Genomic DNA, 17547 nt, shown 5'->3' on the forward strand with positions numbered 1-17547 from the left:
CTGTACTTGGCCCCAGAAAATGATGCTATAAGTGGGGTTCTTTTTTATGGTGGGGTCAGAGCCACAGCCCTCTTATAGTGTCATAGTCAATGCAGGTTGCTATAACAAAATGTCATACACCAAAAAACCTAAAGAACAGAAATTTATTTCTCGTAGTTCTAGAGGCCACAAAGTCCAAGATCAAGAACCCAGGAAATCCTGATTCCTGGTTCATGATGGTGCCTTCTCACCAGTATGCTGGGTCCTCTTTTATAAGGACACTAACCCTGTTCACATAAGTACTTCCCAGAGACCTCAGCTCCTAATACCGCCCGCCATCTTGGCTTTAGACTCCATCAGATGGGATGAGTGGGGGCAGAGGCATCCAGACCTATAGCAGAGGGTCTGTCCTGGGAAACTGCTTCTGGGGTGAGACATGGTTACTGAGGAAAAGTGCACTGGCAGTTCCCCAAATCAAACCCAGGTAAACTTGGAGAATACTGTCTGCTTGCAGGTTAGACACAGTCTGCATGATCTGGCCCTTGGAAGTGCCTGAGGAGGCTGGGTTGAAATCTAGGATCGGATTCCAAGAATCCAACAATGGGGGCTTCGAGCAGATTTCCTCATTGAGAAGTCTACCACCTTCACCCCACAGGCTGGTGGCCATGATGCCAGATTCCTTGATGGCACAGCCACAGGTCTGGGCATGCACAGACTGGCTATGAAGACCATGATGCTCTTTGGGTACAGTCAGTTTCCCATCAAACAGAAACTCCATTACAGAACTCTGGACTGGAAGACAAAAAAGTTGTGGATGGCTACTCTTGTCCTCATTTAGGTGGTCCAGTGAAGCATGGCATATGTTAACTGGAAGTCACTTGGGGATGGCGAAGCCCAGTAGTTCAGGGTTATGTGCTTAGTCATGCCATGTCTGAGCTACACATTCTTCCCCTGTGGATGCTAAGTATGGCAACTGTTGACCCCCTATACTGACAGCCCAAGTCATTCTAAGAAGTATTTGCCGAATGATGCAATGTCCCTTACTCAAATTTTATGTTTGATACTTATTTGTGGGGACATTTACCAAAAACAAAACAAAACAAAACTTATTGTTTTAGACAGGAATTGAACATAAGTAAAAGTATAATGAAAAACTAAGAATGAAGTTTCAGGGCAAATTTTCTAAAGTGGAGTTTTTGCAGGAGGGGATGTAGGGGAAGGACACACTACACATTTGAAAGCAGATGTTCATGAATTTGTACCCTGCAGAAAGGCCACTGAGTTCTACTGATGTATCCCAAGGCCTCTCACCGTAACACATGGATCTAGCTAATCTTGGGTGCTTATGCCTGGGGACATTCCTCTAGCCTGCTCTCAGACAGAGCAGTTAGGACCAGAGTGTGATGTAAACCTGAGGTATGAGGTGCCACCTACCCACAATGCTCCTTTCTTTTCCAAAGATGCACCCACAGCGCATTTCAAATTCAACACCTCCCTCCCTCTGCTCATTCCTGAACCAGATACAGAAATGAGCTGCGATTTCCCAATGAATGTCCCAATTCAAAGAGGACACACAGGGACAGATCCAGACTTGCCAGCCCCATGGAGAGCACACAAAGCCTGCCTCTGCATGGGATGAAAGCCCTAAGAAGCATCAAGTGTTCCAATGATGGCTTGTGGGATAAACCTGGATCCCTACAGGTCTGTAGCAAAGCCTACTCCCAAGCCCTCAGTTAAGTGTGCATGGCATGGAGCCAATACCAAGACACCCACTGAACCTTATTCTGACTCTTCGAACTTTGGAGGCCAAGACTGTCATATCCCAGCCCCCCTTCTTCCTGCAGCACCTTCCTTCTGGGACAGAAATTAAACACCCTCCTGGCAGGATAGCTGAGACACACCTACAAAGGCAGCTGAGATCAAACGTAACTCCTACAAATAACTTTATTAAACTACCTGTTCCATAAAGCACATAGAAACGGACCTTTAAATACATACATTCAGTTCACCCTCAACCCAGAAGGGTAAAAGTGTATTTACATTTTTCTGCTGCAAATCATTTTTCCAAACTTCCTGTACATACAAGGGAGTAAGGGAGTGACCACCTGTTTACACAGATGTGCACAGGACCGGGGATACCGCTTCTCAGGGCTCCCAGCCACTGTGGTCTGATAGCACCATACTGACAGGCATCTCTGGAGCAGCCCTGGAGCTCAGCCTCTGCTCAGGATCCAAGAAGCTGCTTCAGGGACAGACACTGGTCCTGGACCACTGAGATGGTAGGCCACCGGAGACCATCACGGAGGCCACGTCTCACTTCTTTGGACCAGGAGACAGACACTTAAGGAGAAGAGACGCTTGCAATATAGTGTTGGGATATAGCAAGGATTGGACCCTGGGGGCTCTCCAAAGGGCCCTACCCATTCACCATCCACAAACCCATATGCTTATGGGTTCTTTCATCCATTTCCCTCCCACCCACAGGTCTTAGGTTTGAGACAATTTTATCTACCTGGTTCTAGAGCAGTGGTTCTCAGCCTTCCTAATGCTGCGACCCTCATGTGATGACCCCAACCATAAAATTGTTTTCAGTGCTACTTTGTAACTGTAATTATACAATTTTGTTACTGTTATGAATCATGGTATAAATATCTGATATATGGTCTCCATGGGGTTACAACTCACAGGTTGATAACCCGTGTTCTAGAATTTTCCCAGCATCCCAGACATAGATCCTCAGAGCTGTATTTCTTCCTCCCTCCCTCCCTCCCTCCCTCCCTCCTTCCCTCCCTCCCCCCTACTCTTTTTCTACAAGAGTACAAGAGATGCTGACTGGGCCTTGCTTCTGTTTACTACCTCAGTTCAGGTGCAGCAGCTCAGTTTACAGTCAAAGGAGGAAAGGCAACGATTCACCAAAGGGAGACCAACCACAGCACCATCTACAGTCACCACACAGCCAGTCCCCACTCAAAGTGAGGTCTCTCTAAGAGAAGGGCTTTTAAAAAAATCAAAAGAAATTTCAAGCATAGTTTATATTTCCCAGGTTTAATGAACAAGTAGTGTAAAAATAAAACTTAAAAAAAAAGTGTGTGTGTGTGTGTGTGTGTGTGTGTGTGTGTGTGTGTGTGTGTGTGTGTGTAGGGGGGCACTGGCGAGATGACTCAGTAGTTAAGAGCACTGGCTGCTCTTCCAGAGGACTTGGGTTCAATTCCCAGCACCTACATTGGCAGCTCATACCTGTCTGTAACTCCTGTTCCAGGGGATCTGACACCCTCATACAGACGTACATGCAGGCAAAACACCAATGCACATATAAATAAAAATTGAAATTAAAAAATAAAAAAAGTAGTAAAATGAACATTGGGTGATAACCGGGCACATGCTTCATGACACCTGATCTCGATACACATTTCCCTGATGGCAAAGTTTTTGAAATCAGGTTTTCTTGGGGGTGGGAGTCTGTTTACAATGAACCAACCAAGTTTGGTTTGGCTTTTCTCAGGTCTTAAAAAGCACTATACCCTGGAAGAGAAGCTGCCACCAAGAAGCCATCACTGGAGGCTTTCAGGAGGCTGAGGCAGGAGGACTCTAAGTAAGAGGCTAGCCTCGACTACACAGTGAGACCCAGTCTCAAAAAGCAAAATAAAATAAAATAACGGAGGTAGGGGTGGGACATTGAGGGTACAGGAGAGAAGGAAGCCTGGGCCACAGAAAGGATCCTTTTCTTTTCCACACAGAGGGACAAAAGGGAGTGATCGTCACTCAGTTGCACAGATGGGAAACTGAGGTAAAGATATGCTCAGCTGAGCAGACCCATCTGTATTCCCACTAAAACACGACACAGACTGCACCCAATATAGGTGGCCCTATCTTCTGGGCAAACTTCCCTACAGCCATGGGCTCCCCCATGAATCTCACACCCTTGGGACGCCCTGAACTTACAGTAGCATCAGATTTCTACCCACACAAATCTGACATCCTTTTCACATAAAATCCTCACCCAGAGTCATTTGAGGAGAAAACCCAAGGAAGTCATAAAGTCCTCCAGGAGACAGACCCAATCCTACAAACACCCGAGAGCTTGTGAGAGGCCACGGCTGGCCAGGGATTGTGTGTGTGTGTGTGTGTGTGTGTGTGTGTGTGTGTGTGTGAGATGGAACCCAGAGGCTGGGGCACAAAGGTACAAACATCTTCATATTAAGGATAATACTCCCTCCCCAGGGAGGCATTTCACTCTGAAAAAGGAACCAACTAAAACATCATTTTATTTTTATAATATTAAAAAATAAGTCTTTGATATATAAAAACTGGCCAGAAATTGTTTTTTACTTGTTACATAAGAATTGTCATCTTAACATGTCCAGACTATTACGGATCTTTGTCTCGGGCAGGAGTTAGGGTTAGGGTCCTGAGTATGAATGACAGGAGGTGCTGGGGCCTGGCAAAGCACTGTGTAGAACAGAGTGTTCTCAGCCTTGATTTCAAAGCAGAAGTCTGCACAGCAGGCTACAGATCTCCATGTACCTTTAGTGACGTGACCTTTAACAGGTGGCTCCTGTAAGTTGTAACAAGACATTCAAGATTGGCTTCTCCTGTCCTCACCCCAGCAGCCAGTCCTGGTAGGTAAAAATCCCAGAAGGCAGAGATGTAGACAGGCCCCATCACTTCTGCAGGGGACGGAGGAGCCTCCCTAGGGTAGCCTGCCCCGAGTCCTTCAATCTGAGAGAGGAGGATCTCTCCGCAGTCCCTCTGCCCTTCAGTGGGGTCTCTGCATTGGCACTTGAACCCCCGGAAGATTCAGGGCACTTCTTGGAGGCCCTGGCGCTGCTGGCCCTCTTCAAAGTACCACTGTCCTTGGAGGCAGAATCCTCGGGGCCACCTTTGACCCTAAGCTGCCGCTGGGAGACTGTCCTGGTGATGCCAGCAGCTCTGGACACAGGTGGAGCATCTGTTCGCATGCACCGAGATGAGGAGGCCACCGTACTTCGAGCAAAGCTTGGGACGTGGGGAAGGGCCCGAGAGACACCCGGAGTCTGAGGTGCTTTGGGCTCTTCCATGAGGCTTCCAGAATCTTGTGAGGTGGGGCTGATGACCTTGTTTTCTTCGGGTTTCTGTCTGGGGATGTTTCTGAGGGGCTTGGCGCTGGGCTTTCGAAATGAGGCCCTGGGCTGTACCACAGCCTCCTTCCCTGGCCGCCCACTCATGCTTCCACTCGAGCGGGGCAGCCTAGGCTCCTCTGTCCCAGGCCCACTCACGTGGGGCCTCCTGGGCGAAGTGTCGGAGGTCCCCCGCACTGAGCTCCTTCGTGATAGCAGTGTGTCGGCTGTGCTGCTGGGTGTCTCCCGAGGGGAAGCCCTGGATGTCAGCTCTGGACGCTTCCAGGACCCTGCTCCCCTGCTGGACTTGGAGATGGGCACCACCTTGCGCATGTGCTCATTCTCAGAGGAGTTCAAGGTTCTCACAGACTTGGGGGCTACCCCTTGGCTGCGCCGGGCACTGACCGACTTTGAGGCCCCCGGTGATGCCTCTTTGAGGGAATTTCTCTTTGGTGCTGTGGCATCCTTCCCTTTGCTGGGTCTGTCCTTCAGAAGGCCACCCTGGTAGCTGGGCTCACTCTTACTGGAGTTGGGAGCAGGCACCTCCCCAGGGGATCTGGAGGCAGGGTTGGAGATCTGGCTGCTGCCTGCCTCTCCAGCCCCAGAAGACACTGAGCCATCCCCTGCTCTGTCTTCCTCCAGCTCTTCTCCTCCTGGTCTGGAGTCCGTTCCCTCTGAGCAGTCCAGAGTCAGAGAGCAGTCTGTGGTATCCGAGACATATAACAGAGGCCGAGGATCCTTATCTTCAATGTCAGTGACAACCACAGACACAAGAGCCTCACTGCTGGGTTCATCAGAGACAGCCCTGTCATCCTCCCCAGCTGGGCTGAGAACCTCCTGGGGACCGGCGTCCTTGGGTGCGAGGCTGTCACCGCCAGCATCAAAGGACTGTGAGCTCTGATCCCCTGGAGACTGCAGCTTTGCGGGACAAAAGTCATTCAGAGTCAGTTGGGATGCTTCCTCCAGACTCTTGGGACTCTGGAGGTCAAACTGGGTCAGCCCTGTGACCAGCTCATGCTCCCTGATGCCCAGATCCAATGGTAAGAGAGGAGGGCTTTGTGTGGGACACAAGCCCACCGGTTCACTGTTCCTTTTCCGGAGGATGCTTGCCCTGCCCCGTCCAGTCAGTGGGAAAGGAGGTGCAGGTTCCTCCAGCTGGGATGTGGGAAGCTGACTCTGCCAAGCAAAGCGAGGTGCTTTCTCCTGGTTCTTTGAGGCCTGGGGTTCATGTACAAAGCTAGGATCACAGTTCTGCTGTTTTCTGGGCTCCATCCAGGCGATGGTGGGCCGGGGCTGTCTGGGACTGCTTCGGGGTAAGCTGTTGAATTTGTTGGGGTCCTCTGGACTGCTGGTGGCACTCTCCAAGAAGGTCAAAAGCTCTCGGTCAGCAGAGATGCCCAGGGAGAGGCGAGAGCGACGGGTGTTGGGGACGCGGTAGGAGGGGCTGGCGGGCCTGGGCTTCAGAAAGGACGGCAGGTCTTCTGTGCTCTTCTTGGCTAGCATCTGTACGTCATTCTCACTACTGCTTCTGCCAAAGCCCCCGAGCTCTCCAGTTGTCCAAGAATGTCGCTTCTGTTCCAGCTCCTTCAGCCTCTGTATCTGTTTCCGCTCTTGTTCCTCTCGGTCATGGTTGTCCTGGTGGAGTGGAGAGAAGCCAGTATGAGATACAGAGAGCCTGAGTGCAGGGCTAGGCCCACTCACTGTAAGATTTAATGAGAGGTGCTTTCACGGACAGCCCCGGGTCCCTCTCGACACAGACTCTGCCTTCTTCTGCACATGTGTGTGTGTGTAGGGTGGGAGAGCTTCCCAAAGCAACTGAGGGAATATGACAAAGGGTCGTGCTAGGCTTGGCCCCAACAATCTGTCTATAGTTCTCATTTGATCCCTCGGCTTCCAGTGTGGGCTATGATTCCACATATGCACATAGTCTCAACTCCAGCCAATCTACCTAAGCAAGTGTAGAGAGGTAAATAAAATACCATAGATGCTGAAAGGGTGCGCGCAAAGTTGTACACCCCAGTTGCATGGCTCTATCCATACTCCTCTATAGTCAATGCACAGAGAGTCCTAAGCAGGGCATTCTAGTTAACCTTGATTAGGGTATGTTAACATAGGCCAAAGACATTGAGAGACACCTTTCATCATGTTCTTGGGGTGCCTCCCTGGATAAAAATAAATGAACAAATCCCAAAAATTCCCTGGTGGGTCTGCCAACCCCAGGCTGAAGCAGAGGTGACTGCTCTGTCCCTCAATCCCATTCCCATAATCAGACAAGATAAACGGGTGTGCTTTACAAATCCTTCAACCATCTACCCTGCTGGAAAGGAATCAACCTTCCCTAAGGTCACAGAACCCAAATGGAGACACCAAAGTGTCCCCCACCTCTCTGAGTAATCTCATCTTGCTGTTGTCCCTCAACATATCCAGGGGATCTATTCCTGGTTCCCCACTTAGATACCAAATCTGAGGATACTCAAGTCCCTTATGCAAAATGGAACAGAATTTGCATATGGTTTATGCATATCCTCAGATATACCTTAAGCCAACTCTAAATTACTTATAGCTAATGCAGCATAAGAGTTACATATGTATTGTTTAGGCACAAAAAAAATCTATAGACATTTAGCACAGATATAATTTTTAAACACTATTTTCAATTTGTAGTGGGCTGAATCTGCAGGCGTGGATATGCAGAAACAGCTGTATTTGTGTTATAATTCATGAGTTTCTTTTGGGTTCTGAGGCCCGCGTAATCATGCAATTACGTGGACACCTCAGTTCTGTTATTGTTAGCAGTTTTTATTTGACAACAAGTTTCCTCCTCCAGTGGGCCTTCCTTTCCAAGTTCCTGTGGAGCTCTGCCTGGGGAGTCTTGGCTCCTTCTGCAATTCTAGCCACAGCCTCCCTAGGGTCCTCAAGTTTCTCGGTTTTTAAGCCTTCACATAGTTGGGGGTGGCCCAGGCCCCGACTCTCATGACTGGGCTGAGAGATTCCCACAGTGGCCTCACAGGCCTGCAGTATCCAGATGGAGAGTGAGAGCCTCAGAGGCAGTCAGTTAGACTCCGACCAACCCCCACAGCCTCCCACAGCTGAGCTCACTGCTTGGACAGAAGCATGTTAACGTGGCTGCAGGCTCAGCTCCCTTCACTCAGCTAGATGGAGAAAGGCGTGGATAGGAACCCAAAGGAATTCTGGACTTGGAAGCAATGTGACCAGTTCCTCTACTAAATACACCTATGGCATTCAGAAAAGCAATAGTGTCAGCCTCAAGTTGAATCCTACACCACAAGTAAATGAATGGGCTGGTAAGTAAATAAAATATGAATTAGGGGTAGCTGGTTCCTCAATGTCACCTGAAATAATGGGATCTGAGGTACTTTTAGGTTTTTATCAACAGATAAATGCTTCATTTACCAAGGCCCAGAAACCCTGGGAAGTTTTCTGGCTTCTGAATTCAACCAAGAGATCACTGCCTGAATGGTTAAGGCAGCAGGCCCCTCAATCTGGCAGACCTTCAAGGTCTTGCTAACTAATGATAGCACTCCATGATGCTGACACCACAATAGTGTGTGGCTCTGGAAATAGGCAAGAGGAAGGCCTCTCGTCTAGGTGACTCAAGCCTCCCTAGAGGCTGACACTTCCTCCTAGGGAGGGGTTGAGAAAAAAACAGTCAGATGTGCAGGAAGCTTCCAAGTCTCATCAATATAAGCTAGCAAAATGTTTCTAGGGTGTTCTGAACACTGTATGATCAGCCAAGACTGGAGGCCACAGTGACAGACTCCTGAGGCTACAGCAGAGCCACCTTCCACTCTTCTCTGCCAAGAGCCTGGCATGACACCTAGCCAGATGGTCCTGAAACCAAAGAACCGATGACCATCTCTCTGTCATGGGCAGAGGACTGGGTCAGTGAGCAGAAAAATAGAAATCCCAAGGACCCTGGGAACAGGGCAATGCCAGCAGCCATACCTTAACGGCTTTGTTGAATCTGATACAGAAGTCTCGGAATATCTGGAAGCATTCATCCAGTCTCATCGTCTCTCTGTCTTCACAGAAAAAGTCTATGAGGGTGTGAGCCTCGCCCTGCAGCTCCCGTTTCCAGAGTTCCAGCTCCGACAACTTTTCCACAGCAAACTACAGAAAACCAAACAGGGACACATGCAGTAAACAGGGTCAGCTGAGGTGGACGCGCCGTTGGGGTTCGATTGCAGGTCTCTGGAAAGGGACGGCTGCAGAGGCCACTCAGAGCCAAGAGGAAAATGAGTCACTCCAAAGCAAACCTCAAGGGGACAAGGTAACCTCCTACCTGAGACCCAGAAGCCACCAAAGGAACCAAAGAAGCCAGGAGTGCTAGTGCACACCTGTAATCCCAGCATTTGGGAGATGGGGACTGGGGGGTTGGGGGTTCAAAGCCAGCCAGGTTACATGGCAAGACCTTGACCAAAATTCACCTTTAAGACCGCTAGCAGAGTTGCCAAGGAAAACAGCCTGTCGTCATTAAGAAATTCTGCTGTATTTGTTTTTCCTCCCCTTAAAACACTTTTTTTCGGGCCAAGGTCTCAGAAGCTAACTTGTCCTGACAAGCTGCTCTTCTTGTCCAGCTGACAGGGGATCTACACTTAATCCCAAATAAACTCTATTGGGTCACTGTCCCCACTGCCCAGGATGGAAGCCTGGGGTGCTACTGGAGACAGCTGTGTCCCGCGTATAGCAGGTTTGGGGTATATCAGAACTCCCCAGTTCTGACTGGTGGGCCCCATTCCGATCCCTGCTTTACTGTCTGACTCCTCTGGGATGGGTCAGTTTCCAAGGCCACACAGATTTCAGTGCTTCTTCAACAAGTAGTGTGTGTGTGTGTGTGTGTGTGTGTGTGTGACAGAAGGTTGCACGTCCCCAGCATGTTTCCAAGCCATCGAGAATGGGGTTTGTAATGTTCAAGGGTCACAGGTTAGTGACAGCGTCCAAGCCATCATGAGGTAGCAGTGTGGGGAGAGGAAGGGGATTGGGGATTTGAACTACTGCATGGAAGTCATTCATTGTTGCCTCATTGACTAGGCTTATATGAAGAAGGAATGTAGGAAGCATATTACTTTATGAGAGGACTCTTACAGTCATATTTTAAGGAAGTCTACCCGTGAACAAGTTCTTCTGGAGTGAGTGGCTGGGCCTAAGGTGTGGGAAAGAAACAGGTTTCCCGCCTTGGAGGAGGGGAGCTGCTGTCTGTGCACACTCAGCCCGCTCTGAGGCAGAAATGGAAATTCCTGTCAGACCCCCCTCCCCACCAGCCCAACCACTTTCCCCTTAGTAAGCCCTTGCTTAAACCAGACACATTCTAGGGATGGTGGGGAACAAAAACTATGTAGGAAAGTGAATACCAGAGACAGTAACTATCTGAATCAGTGGCCCAAGGCAGTGAGAGTCTTCCCGATGTATTTTCTTCACAGAGAAGGGGGTATTCACAGAAAGACAACTATTTGTCTGTCATTCTTCTGCATGGCGCGCGCACACACACACACACACACACACACACACACACACACACACACACACAAAAGAGATAGATAATAAACAAACGAATAAATAAGTAAATAAAGACTCAAGGCAAGACCAGCTCATTGTGGGAGAGAGGGGCCTCCTGACCAGAATCTGGACCTCCTATGACTGATCTGCAGACCCCATGGGGATGGATGAATGGATGGATGGATGGATGGATGTTAGGTAAAGCCTAACAGAACCCAAGTTGCCCTCAGCACCTGGGACAACCAAACACTCTGAACAGCAGCCTGAAAGCAGCCACCGTGGAATCTGACGCCATAAATTCCATAGGGTTTTGCACGAACCCAGGATGGAGCTGTGCCAGCCAAGGAGACAGTTTAGCAGCTGTGAGGTGAACTTGCATCCATCACGAGCTTGCTGTCCTGCTGGGGGCCAAAGCCTATATAATCTCACCCAAAGTCAGGTCAAAATGATGAAATAAAGCTGGAAAAAAAATGTGTCTCAGCACCTTTCTGTTCAAAAAACCTTGCATAAGGGCTGGAAGGACTTACCTAGCATGTGTGAGGCCCTGGGTTCCAATCCTTGCACATAGACAAACAAACAAACCTAAGCGCCAAACAAATGGGAAAAGCCACAAGCCTTGCACAGCTCTGTGCTGCTCATAGAAACTTTACAACTACTGTCCGAGGGCCCGTGGCCTGAACCCAGCCCGCTCCCAGGAACCTCATCTCACTACCTGGAAAATGCCCATCTGTGTGGCATCTTCTGTCTATACAGGTTATAGAGGACGCTGAGGCTGGAGCTGTTATTTAAAGGTCCAGCAGGAACAAGAGTCCAGTCTCCACACTGTTAAAACAAACACTACCAAAAATAAAATAAAATTAAATTAAATTAAAATGTTTAAGGAGATTAAATAAGTTGGCTCTGAAAAGCAGCCCAGTGGTGAGGAAGAGGCAGCTGGGTCTTTATATTGAAGACTTCTGTTGAGATGCGGTACAAGATTACATCTGGAGGTGTAGCTCAGTTGAGTGTGTGTGTGTGTGTGTGTGTGTGCTTGCGCGCGCGCGCAAGCGCGCGCACTTAGCATGTACAAAGCCATAGGTTCAATCCCCAGCACCTCCAGGACAAAAAGATTTAGTGTAAGATCATAATACTTAAAGTAAGAACTGGGCTAAGAAACCACCAGAATCTAAATTCTGATGTGACAGTTCTCCTGCCTGGGTTTCTGCTTTGTTTCCTGCACCTGACCACACTTAGGGCTGCTCTGTAATCAGAGATGGAGCCGGCCTCTGTGCTGCTGTTGCACCGTGGGTGGGACCGGGCATACCATACTGCTCAGGGGACAGCACCTGCCTAGCAGGCACAAGGCCTTGGGTTCCAAACCAGTGGAGACTTTGATGGTCACACATCATGTCCTTGCCTCCTGCAGTGGCAGCCCAGCCATGGCTCAAGGGTCTCACGGAAGGCTGGATGCAAGAGAAGGAAGGTATCACTTTGTTTTTTAAATGAGGAAGATAAAAAGAAGTACGTCAGACTATGTGATTAGTGAGTCACACCGAGCTGACACAAACAGATCCACTCTACTGGTTTTTGTTGATGTTGTTTAGAGTGGTTCCTGACACACCCTGTGGGCGGATGTATTCGGGTGCCGATGGGCCCCGAAGCTCTGTGTGCCCTGCTGCTCCTGCCAGTAGAAATCAGGACAGGTACAATCGGCCTATCTCTTCTACAGAAACACATGAATGAGCATCAGCCCAAACCCTCCAGTGTCAGGATGTTCCGTGGAACTCTCTCCTCTTGTCCAAAAATAGGAAGGCTACAGAGCCAAACCTTAAGCTGCCAGGCAGAGTCCCAGGGTGAGAGGCCTGGACTGCCGCCATTTCAGCAGAAGCCCTTTCTTGAAGCAAAGTCTGTGCAGCTCATCATGGCTGTCCTCTGCCATGAAAGGACAGTGGGACACAAGGATCCCTGCATTCACTTGGGAGGAAAGCATGAGTGGGCTCTTGCTGCTTCCACCAACCACACAGGCCGGCCTGCAGAGACTGCTGGGTGATGAGAGGGACTGACCTGGAGGAAATCTTCCATCTGATGAGACAGCTCCTGGTCCCGCTGGATGTTTTCCTGCAGCGATTTTGTTCGGACCAAGAGCGAGTGCAGCTCCGCCTCAGTGACATCCAGAGATAATCTGAAGAAGGAAGGAGAGAGCGGGAAGCTGGCACCGAGACACCATGCATCCTGTGGCTATTCCAAACAAGACCCATCTTTGGCCAAGCCTGAGACAGGGGACATTCTGGGATCCGTCTACCCACTCCTATATTTAGATCTTGAGTGAAGCGCTACCCGACTTTTTTTTTTTTTTTTTTTTTTTTTTTTAAGAGGAGAGTGCTTCCTTGACACACAAGACTTAAGGAAAGCAGGCTGCCAGCCGACCCAGACCACAGGACCGAGGGAACTTTTCAGACAGGTGGTCTCAGCACCCCTGTGCAAGAAGCATCAACACAAAAGCCCAGCGAGACTGGGAGCAGCTGCTTTTCTTGTGTTGGGATGCTCTCGCTCACAGACAGACAGGCAATGGAGGCTGACATTCAGACTTCCTCTTTTGGGTCACAGGGAGCCAGATTCCACCTCTCCCCATATGTTACAGAGAACTAAAACATGGCCAAGAGCACTGCAAATGAGCAGCTGGATCGACTGCTGTGCATGTGTTCTAGCCATCAATCACGATCAGCAGAAGCCGGGTAGTGGTGGCACACGCCTTTAATCCCAGCACTCGGGAGGCAGAGGCAGGCGGATCTCTGTGGGTTTGAGACCAGCCTGGGCTACAGAGTGAGTTCCAGGAAAGGTGCAAAGCTACACAGAGAAACCTTGTCTCGAAAAAACAAAACAAAACAAAACAATCAGCAGAACACCAAGACTGTTTTGTCCCCAGGGAGGGGAGGGGAGCAGGTGAAACCCAAAATCCAGGGGCATTTTGAACATTTGGATGCATTCATGTTGCTATTATGAATTTTAGTTTACTGCTGTGCAGACAGCTTCCCACCTCTCCTGGTCTTTGGTGGTACACAGTTCCTAATTGAAGGATGAGTTGTAGTTCACTTGTGTACGTCACTCACCTTCCATTCAAACAAACAAGCCTTACTGGGAGAGGTTTCTCTAAGACAACGATGTTTTGCTAAAGCTACCCAGTACCAACAGGAAATGCTAACTCAAAAGCATAACATTAATTTTCTTTATATATACATGTGTAATATTTCTATAGTATTAATACTGTCAAACATTTGCATATTAATCTCTTCTAGGAATTAAAAAGTTTTTTATCTTACATCTGTTTTTTCTTGGAGCATAATCTAGTGATCTGTAAACATGAATTATGAAGTGTTTAGTCTTTGCACTGGTAATCCTCCTGTCTGAAAGACATATTATCTGTGGCTAGATGTCAATAACAGTTAGATACTGTCTAATGACAGGATTGTGAGCTGTGGTTTATTTCTTTATATGCAGATAGTTCATGCTGTCATGGCTGGAGATAGGCACTCAAATAATAAGGATATTATATAGCCAGACATGGTGTCATTTGCCTGTAGTCCCAGATACTCAAAAAGCCGAGGCAGGAGGATCATTTCAGCCCAGGAATTCCAGGCCCGTCTGGGCAACATAGTAAGATATCATTAAAAAAAAAAAAGTATATGATATTAATTTGGTTGACAAGCAGTGGTGAGCTGAGCCAGCTCATCATAGTCTATTGTATGCATTTCTTCCCAACTCTGCATTAAGTAGTTCTGTGCTGGCAGCCAGAAACCAGCCAGGCTAGCAGTATTTAAGGCATAAACATCAGCAAACATGAAAAATCAAGACTTTTTTCTTGAAGAACTGGTATGGGCCTATTCTAAGTTAAATAACAGAATGGAGATAATACACACACAGATCATTGTTGCATTAAAGCATGCATCTATATTAGGTTAAGAAGCAAATTAGAGTAATGGAATTAGGGCTTCATGCTTGGTAGATACTTTCTCTGTAAAGCTTAGTGACTAATTAAGAATCAAGTCCTTTCATGGGCCTTGGTGTGGTTCCAACCTCTTCTAATGCAATAGAAAATAAATGTACCATGTTCGAGTCCACGGGGAAACAGTGAGGTATGGCCTTACGAGTTTGATCTAAACCAACTCCCAAGGTAACAAGCTGTGTGTGCCCTTTCAACCAGGAGGGAGTTGAAGCTCTGGTCCCTATTTTTCTTATACTGAATGGTGCTCTTTAGAACAGACTAAAATGGTTTCTTTCAGTTTAAAAAAAATAACAATTAGGTGTTCAAAATCCCCAAATTTCAAAGATGCACACACACTTGCACAAATACATGGGAAGCAAGAACAGGAGAAAACATTTCAACAAAAGAGCACGTTTCAAGAGTTCAGACTGGAATCGAGAGTACTCCGCTGTTTTCATGGGAAGGTGGTCAGGGAAACCAAGTCACACTCTGTCCCAGTGCTCACCTTGATGTCTCCTGCACATGCTGAAGCTTCTCGGAAAAGTGTAGGAGGATGGCATCTTGCTTCTGGGCTTCCTGGAACAGAAACAAACTTTTGTCTTGCTGGAAGAATAAAACTGGGAGGGAAGCCTCATTCCCTTAGAGCTGCAGGGAGCCTTGGAAACAACACTTAGTTTTCAGCTTGCTACATTGAAAGCAATTCCCTGAGACATGAACTTTGATATTCTTCCTAAGATTTACCAGAACTGACCCCCACCGTTCAGATACCTTTAACCTTCCCAAGACAAACAATCCCCGCATGAAATTCAACTCAGTGCCCTGAAACTCACTGGAATGAGGTGGCAGCTTAGTGCCCATTGTTTCCACGAGAACCCAATATACCCTGCCTAAATGGCAGGCATCTCAGTGAGTGCGCTCTTCCATGAAGGTAGGAGATGCCTCTGACTGTTAAACCAGTTTGTAAACCAACTTTAATGAGAGGTATAGAAGCCAAGGAGGTGTCTGGATCCTTCAGCTGTCTGGAGGCTGATTTGGGAAGGAACCATTTAAGGGGATTCCTTCCTACAGGAGCAGGCAGGGCCCAAGCCACACAGAGCCAATGTCCACATCTGTCCAAAAGAGCCCCACCAGACAGTGTTTCAGGCTGGATAAGGAAACAGTTTCTCACTTCGGTGCTTTGAATACTGACTTTTCAATCAAGTACTGAGGACTAGAGGCTCGGGTCGGGAGACAGTCTTGGTAGACTGCTTATCCAGCATGCTAAGACCCTGGTTTCCATCCCCAGATTCCAAAGACAAGAAGCCATGGATAGAGTCAGACTCTAAACCCTACAACAGCAGACATCACTCTGATGCACAGTTCCCAAGAGACTGGTCACAAACCCGATTCATCTTACATCGGAAGTTTCAACACCCAGCATTCTATGCACTATCCCTACAATGGTTACCCCATCTAGCTTGCACCAAACAATTAGACAGCTATGGCCGGGATGTCTCTTTGTTCTTGCTCTTCTCCAACCCAGCCTTCACTTTATTTTCTTAAAACAAAAATCCTGGTCGTGCTATTACTGTACACAAATTTCCATTTGCTTCCCATGGCTAAACCATGACCTCTAAATCGGCAACTCTGACGTTTGAATCCTTTCCTACTTTCTGAATCCAGCCTCGTTGCCTCCCTTGTTCAGTTCCCTCTAATAGCTCAAACTGGGAACCCATAAAGCTTCCCAAAACAGAATCTTCTTGACATACTCCTTGTCCTTTTCCTAATTGAGAAATCCCGTCTTGCCTGGGAAAAACCACACTGTCTCCACTGTGTATTCACAGATGTTCTCCCTCTCTCTGCTTACCTGAGCGACAAAATGCAGAAGATTCATCCCAGGTTTGTTTGCTTTTGTGTCCGCCAATTTGAGCAAAGAAGACAGTTTAAATCCTACAGCATTGCCAGCATACCCTCCCTAAAGAAGGCAAGGCAAGAGAAAGAAATGCGTTGAGCCTTCAGACAGACAGTGACGTGGCAGGCGCACGTCTCCTTTGGGGTTCTACTTACTGCATTCATGATATTCCCAGCCTGGAGCACCAAGTGCAATATTGAATGTAGCTCCTCACATGACATCAGCTCTGTCAAAAGGAACATACCACTGCACCTTAGAAAGACCCCACATGCACAAAAGACGGCTTCACACCCAAGTTCAAGTGTATCTGGTCAAGCTCTGACCCCAAACTAAGTACTCTTCATTGTCGTCATGTCTCTGATAATAATAGAGTGTGATTGATCTATGCCTTGGTGTTTAGCTGGGGCTCAAACATGTAGGGCAGTTAAACACCACAAAGTCATCCACCAACAATTTTCAAGTCCCAGAAAACACGTGATGTGGAGACTGACTTCCTCCTCTTCAGCAGCTGATTCTTTGATTTTTTTCCCCTTTACTCACTATCCTTTAAGACTATATTTATGAAACATGAAATCCAATAGCCAGCAACATTTTGCTTAGCCAATGAGTTATGAAAAGATAAAAAAATAAACAAGCTGGGATGTCATGTAAATAACTTGCAAACCACCAGCCCTCAAGCCCCTGGTACTCAAAACATCTTTCCATTTTATTCAAAACACATTTCATTTGGATTGGCTGAAGGCTCTAAAAGGGAACTTGCAGTAACATATTGGTAAACTAATTCTTTATTAACACAAAATCTCTTATACGTGCCTATAAAGAAACACAATTGAAAGGATATATTTGGAAAGCTAAAACAAACGACCTGGTTATTAAAATGACAGCGCAGGTAATAAAATGTCACCTCTGATGCTTGTAGGTCACTTTCCTCCACTAAGTCTGCCATTACTTTCAAAACATTACATTTGGACCAGTGCCTGTATTTCGTTATCTAAGAAGGCCAGTTTGGGAAGGTTACACAGATAAGAAACGTTTCCTCCGTGCCCACAAATTTATATTGCTCAATACGAAAACAAGCGCTTCCAATACTGTTTGAACAGGAA

The 17547-nt window shown here is 47.7% G+C and overlaps 1 protein-coding gene across 2 annotated transcripts in view; it reads right to left on the bottom strand.

The window, feature by feature from the left end:
* Positions 1-3338: 3338 nt before the first annotated feature.
* Positions 3339-17547, bottom strand: part of Fhdc1 (FH2 domain containing 1) — a 39456-nt gene continuing 25247 nt past the window's right edge. For both annotated transcript variants that reach the window (XM_036191473.1, XM_036191474.1), the window contains exons 7-12: positions 16600-16670; positions 16400-16507; positions 15059-15129; positions 12636-12753; positions 9042-9206; positions 3339-6710 (exon numbers count right to left, since the gene is read on the bottom strand). In XM_036191473.1, coding sequence (XP_036047366.1) covers positions 4641-6710; positions 9042-9206; positions 12636-12753; positions 15059-15129; positions 16400-16507; positions 16600-16670 — 2603 coding nt within the window. In that variant the 3' untranslated portion in view covers positions 3339-4640. The remainder of the gene's footprint in view (positions 6711-9041; positions 9207-12635; positions 12754-15058; positions 15130-16399; positions 16508-16599; positions 16671-17547) is intronic.

The sequence above is a fragment of the Onychomys torridus genome, chromosome 6 (genome assembly GCF_903995425.1).
Source record: "Onychomys torridus chromosome 6, mOncTor1.1, whole genome shotgun sequence".
NCBI classification, from domain to species: Eukaryota; Metazoa; Chordata; class Mammalia; order Rodentia; family Cricetidae; genus Onychomys; species Onychomys torridus.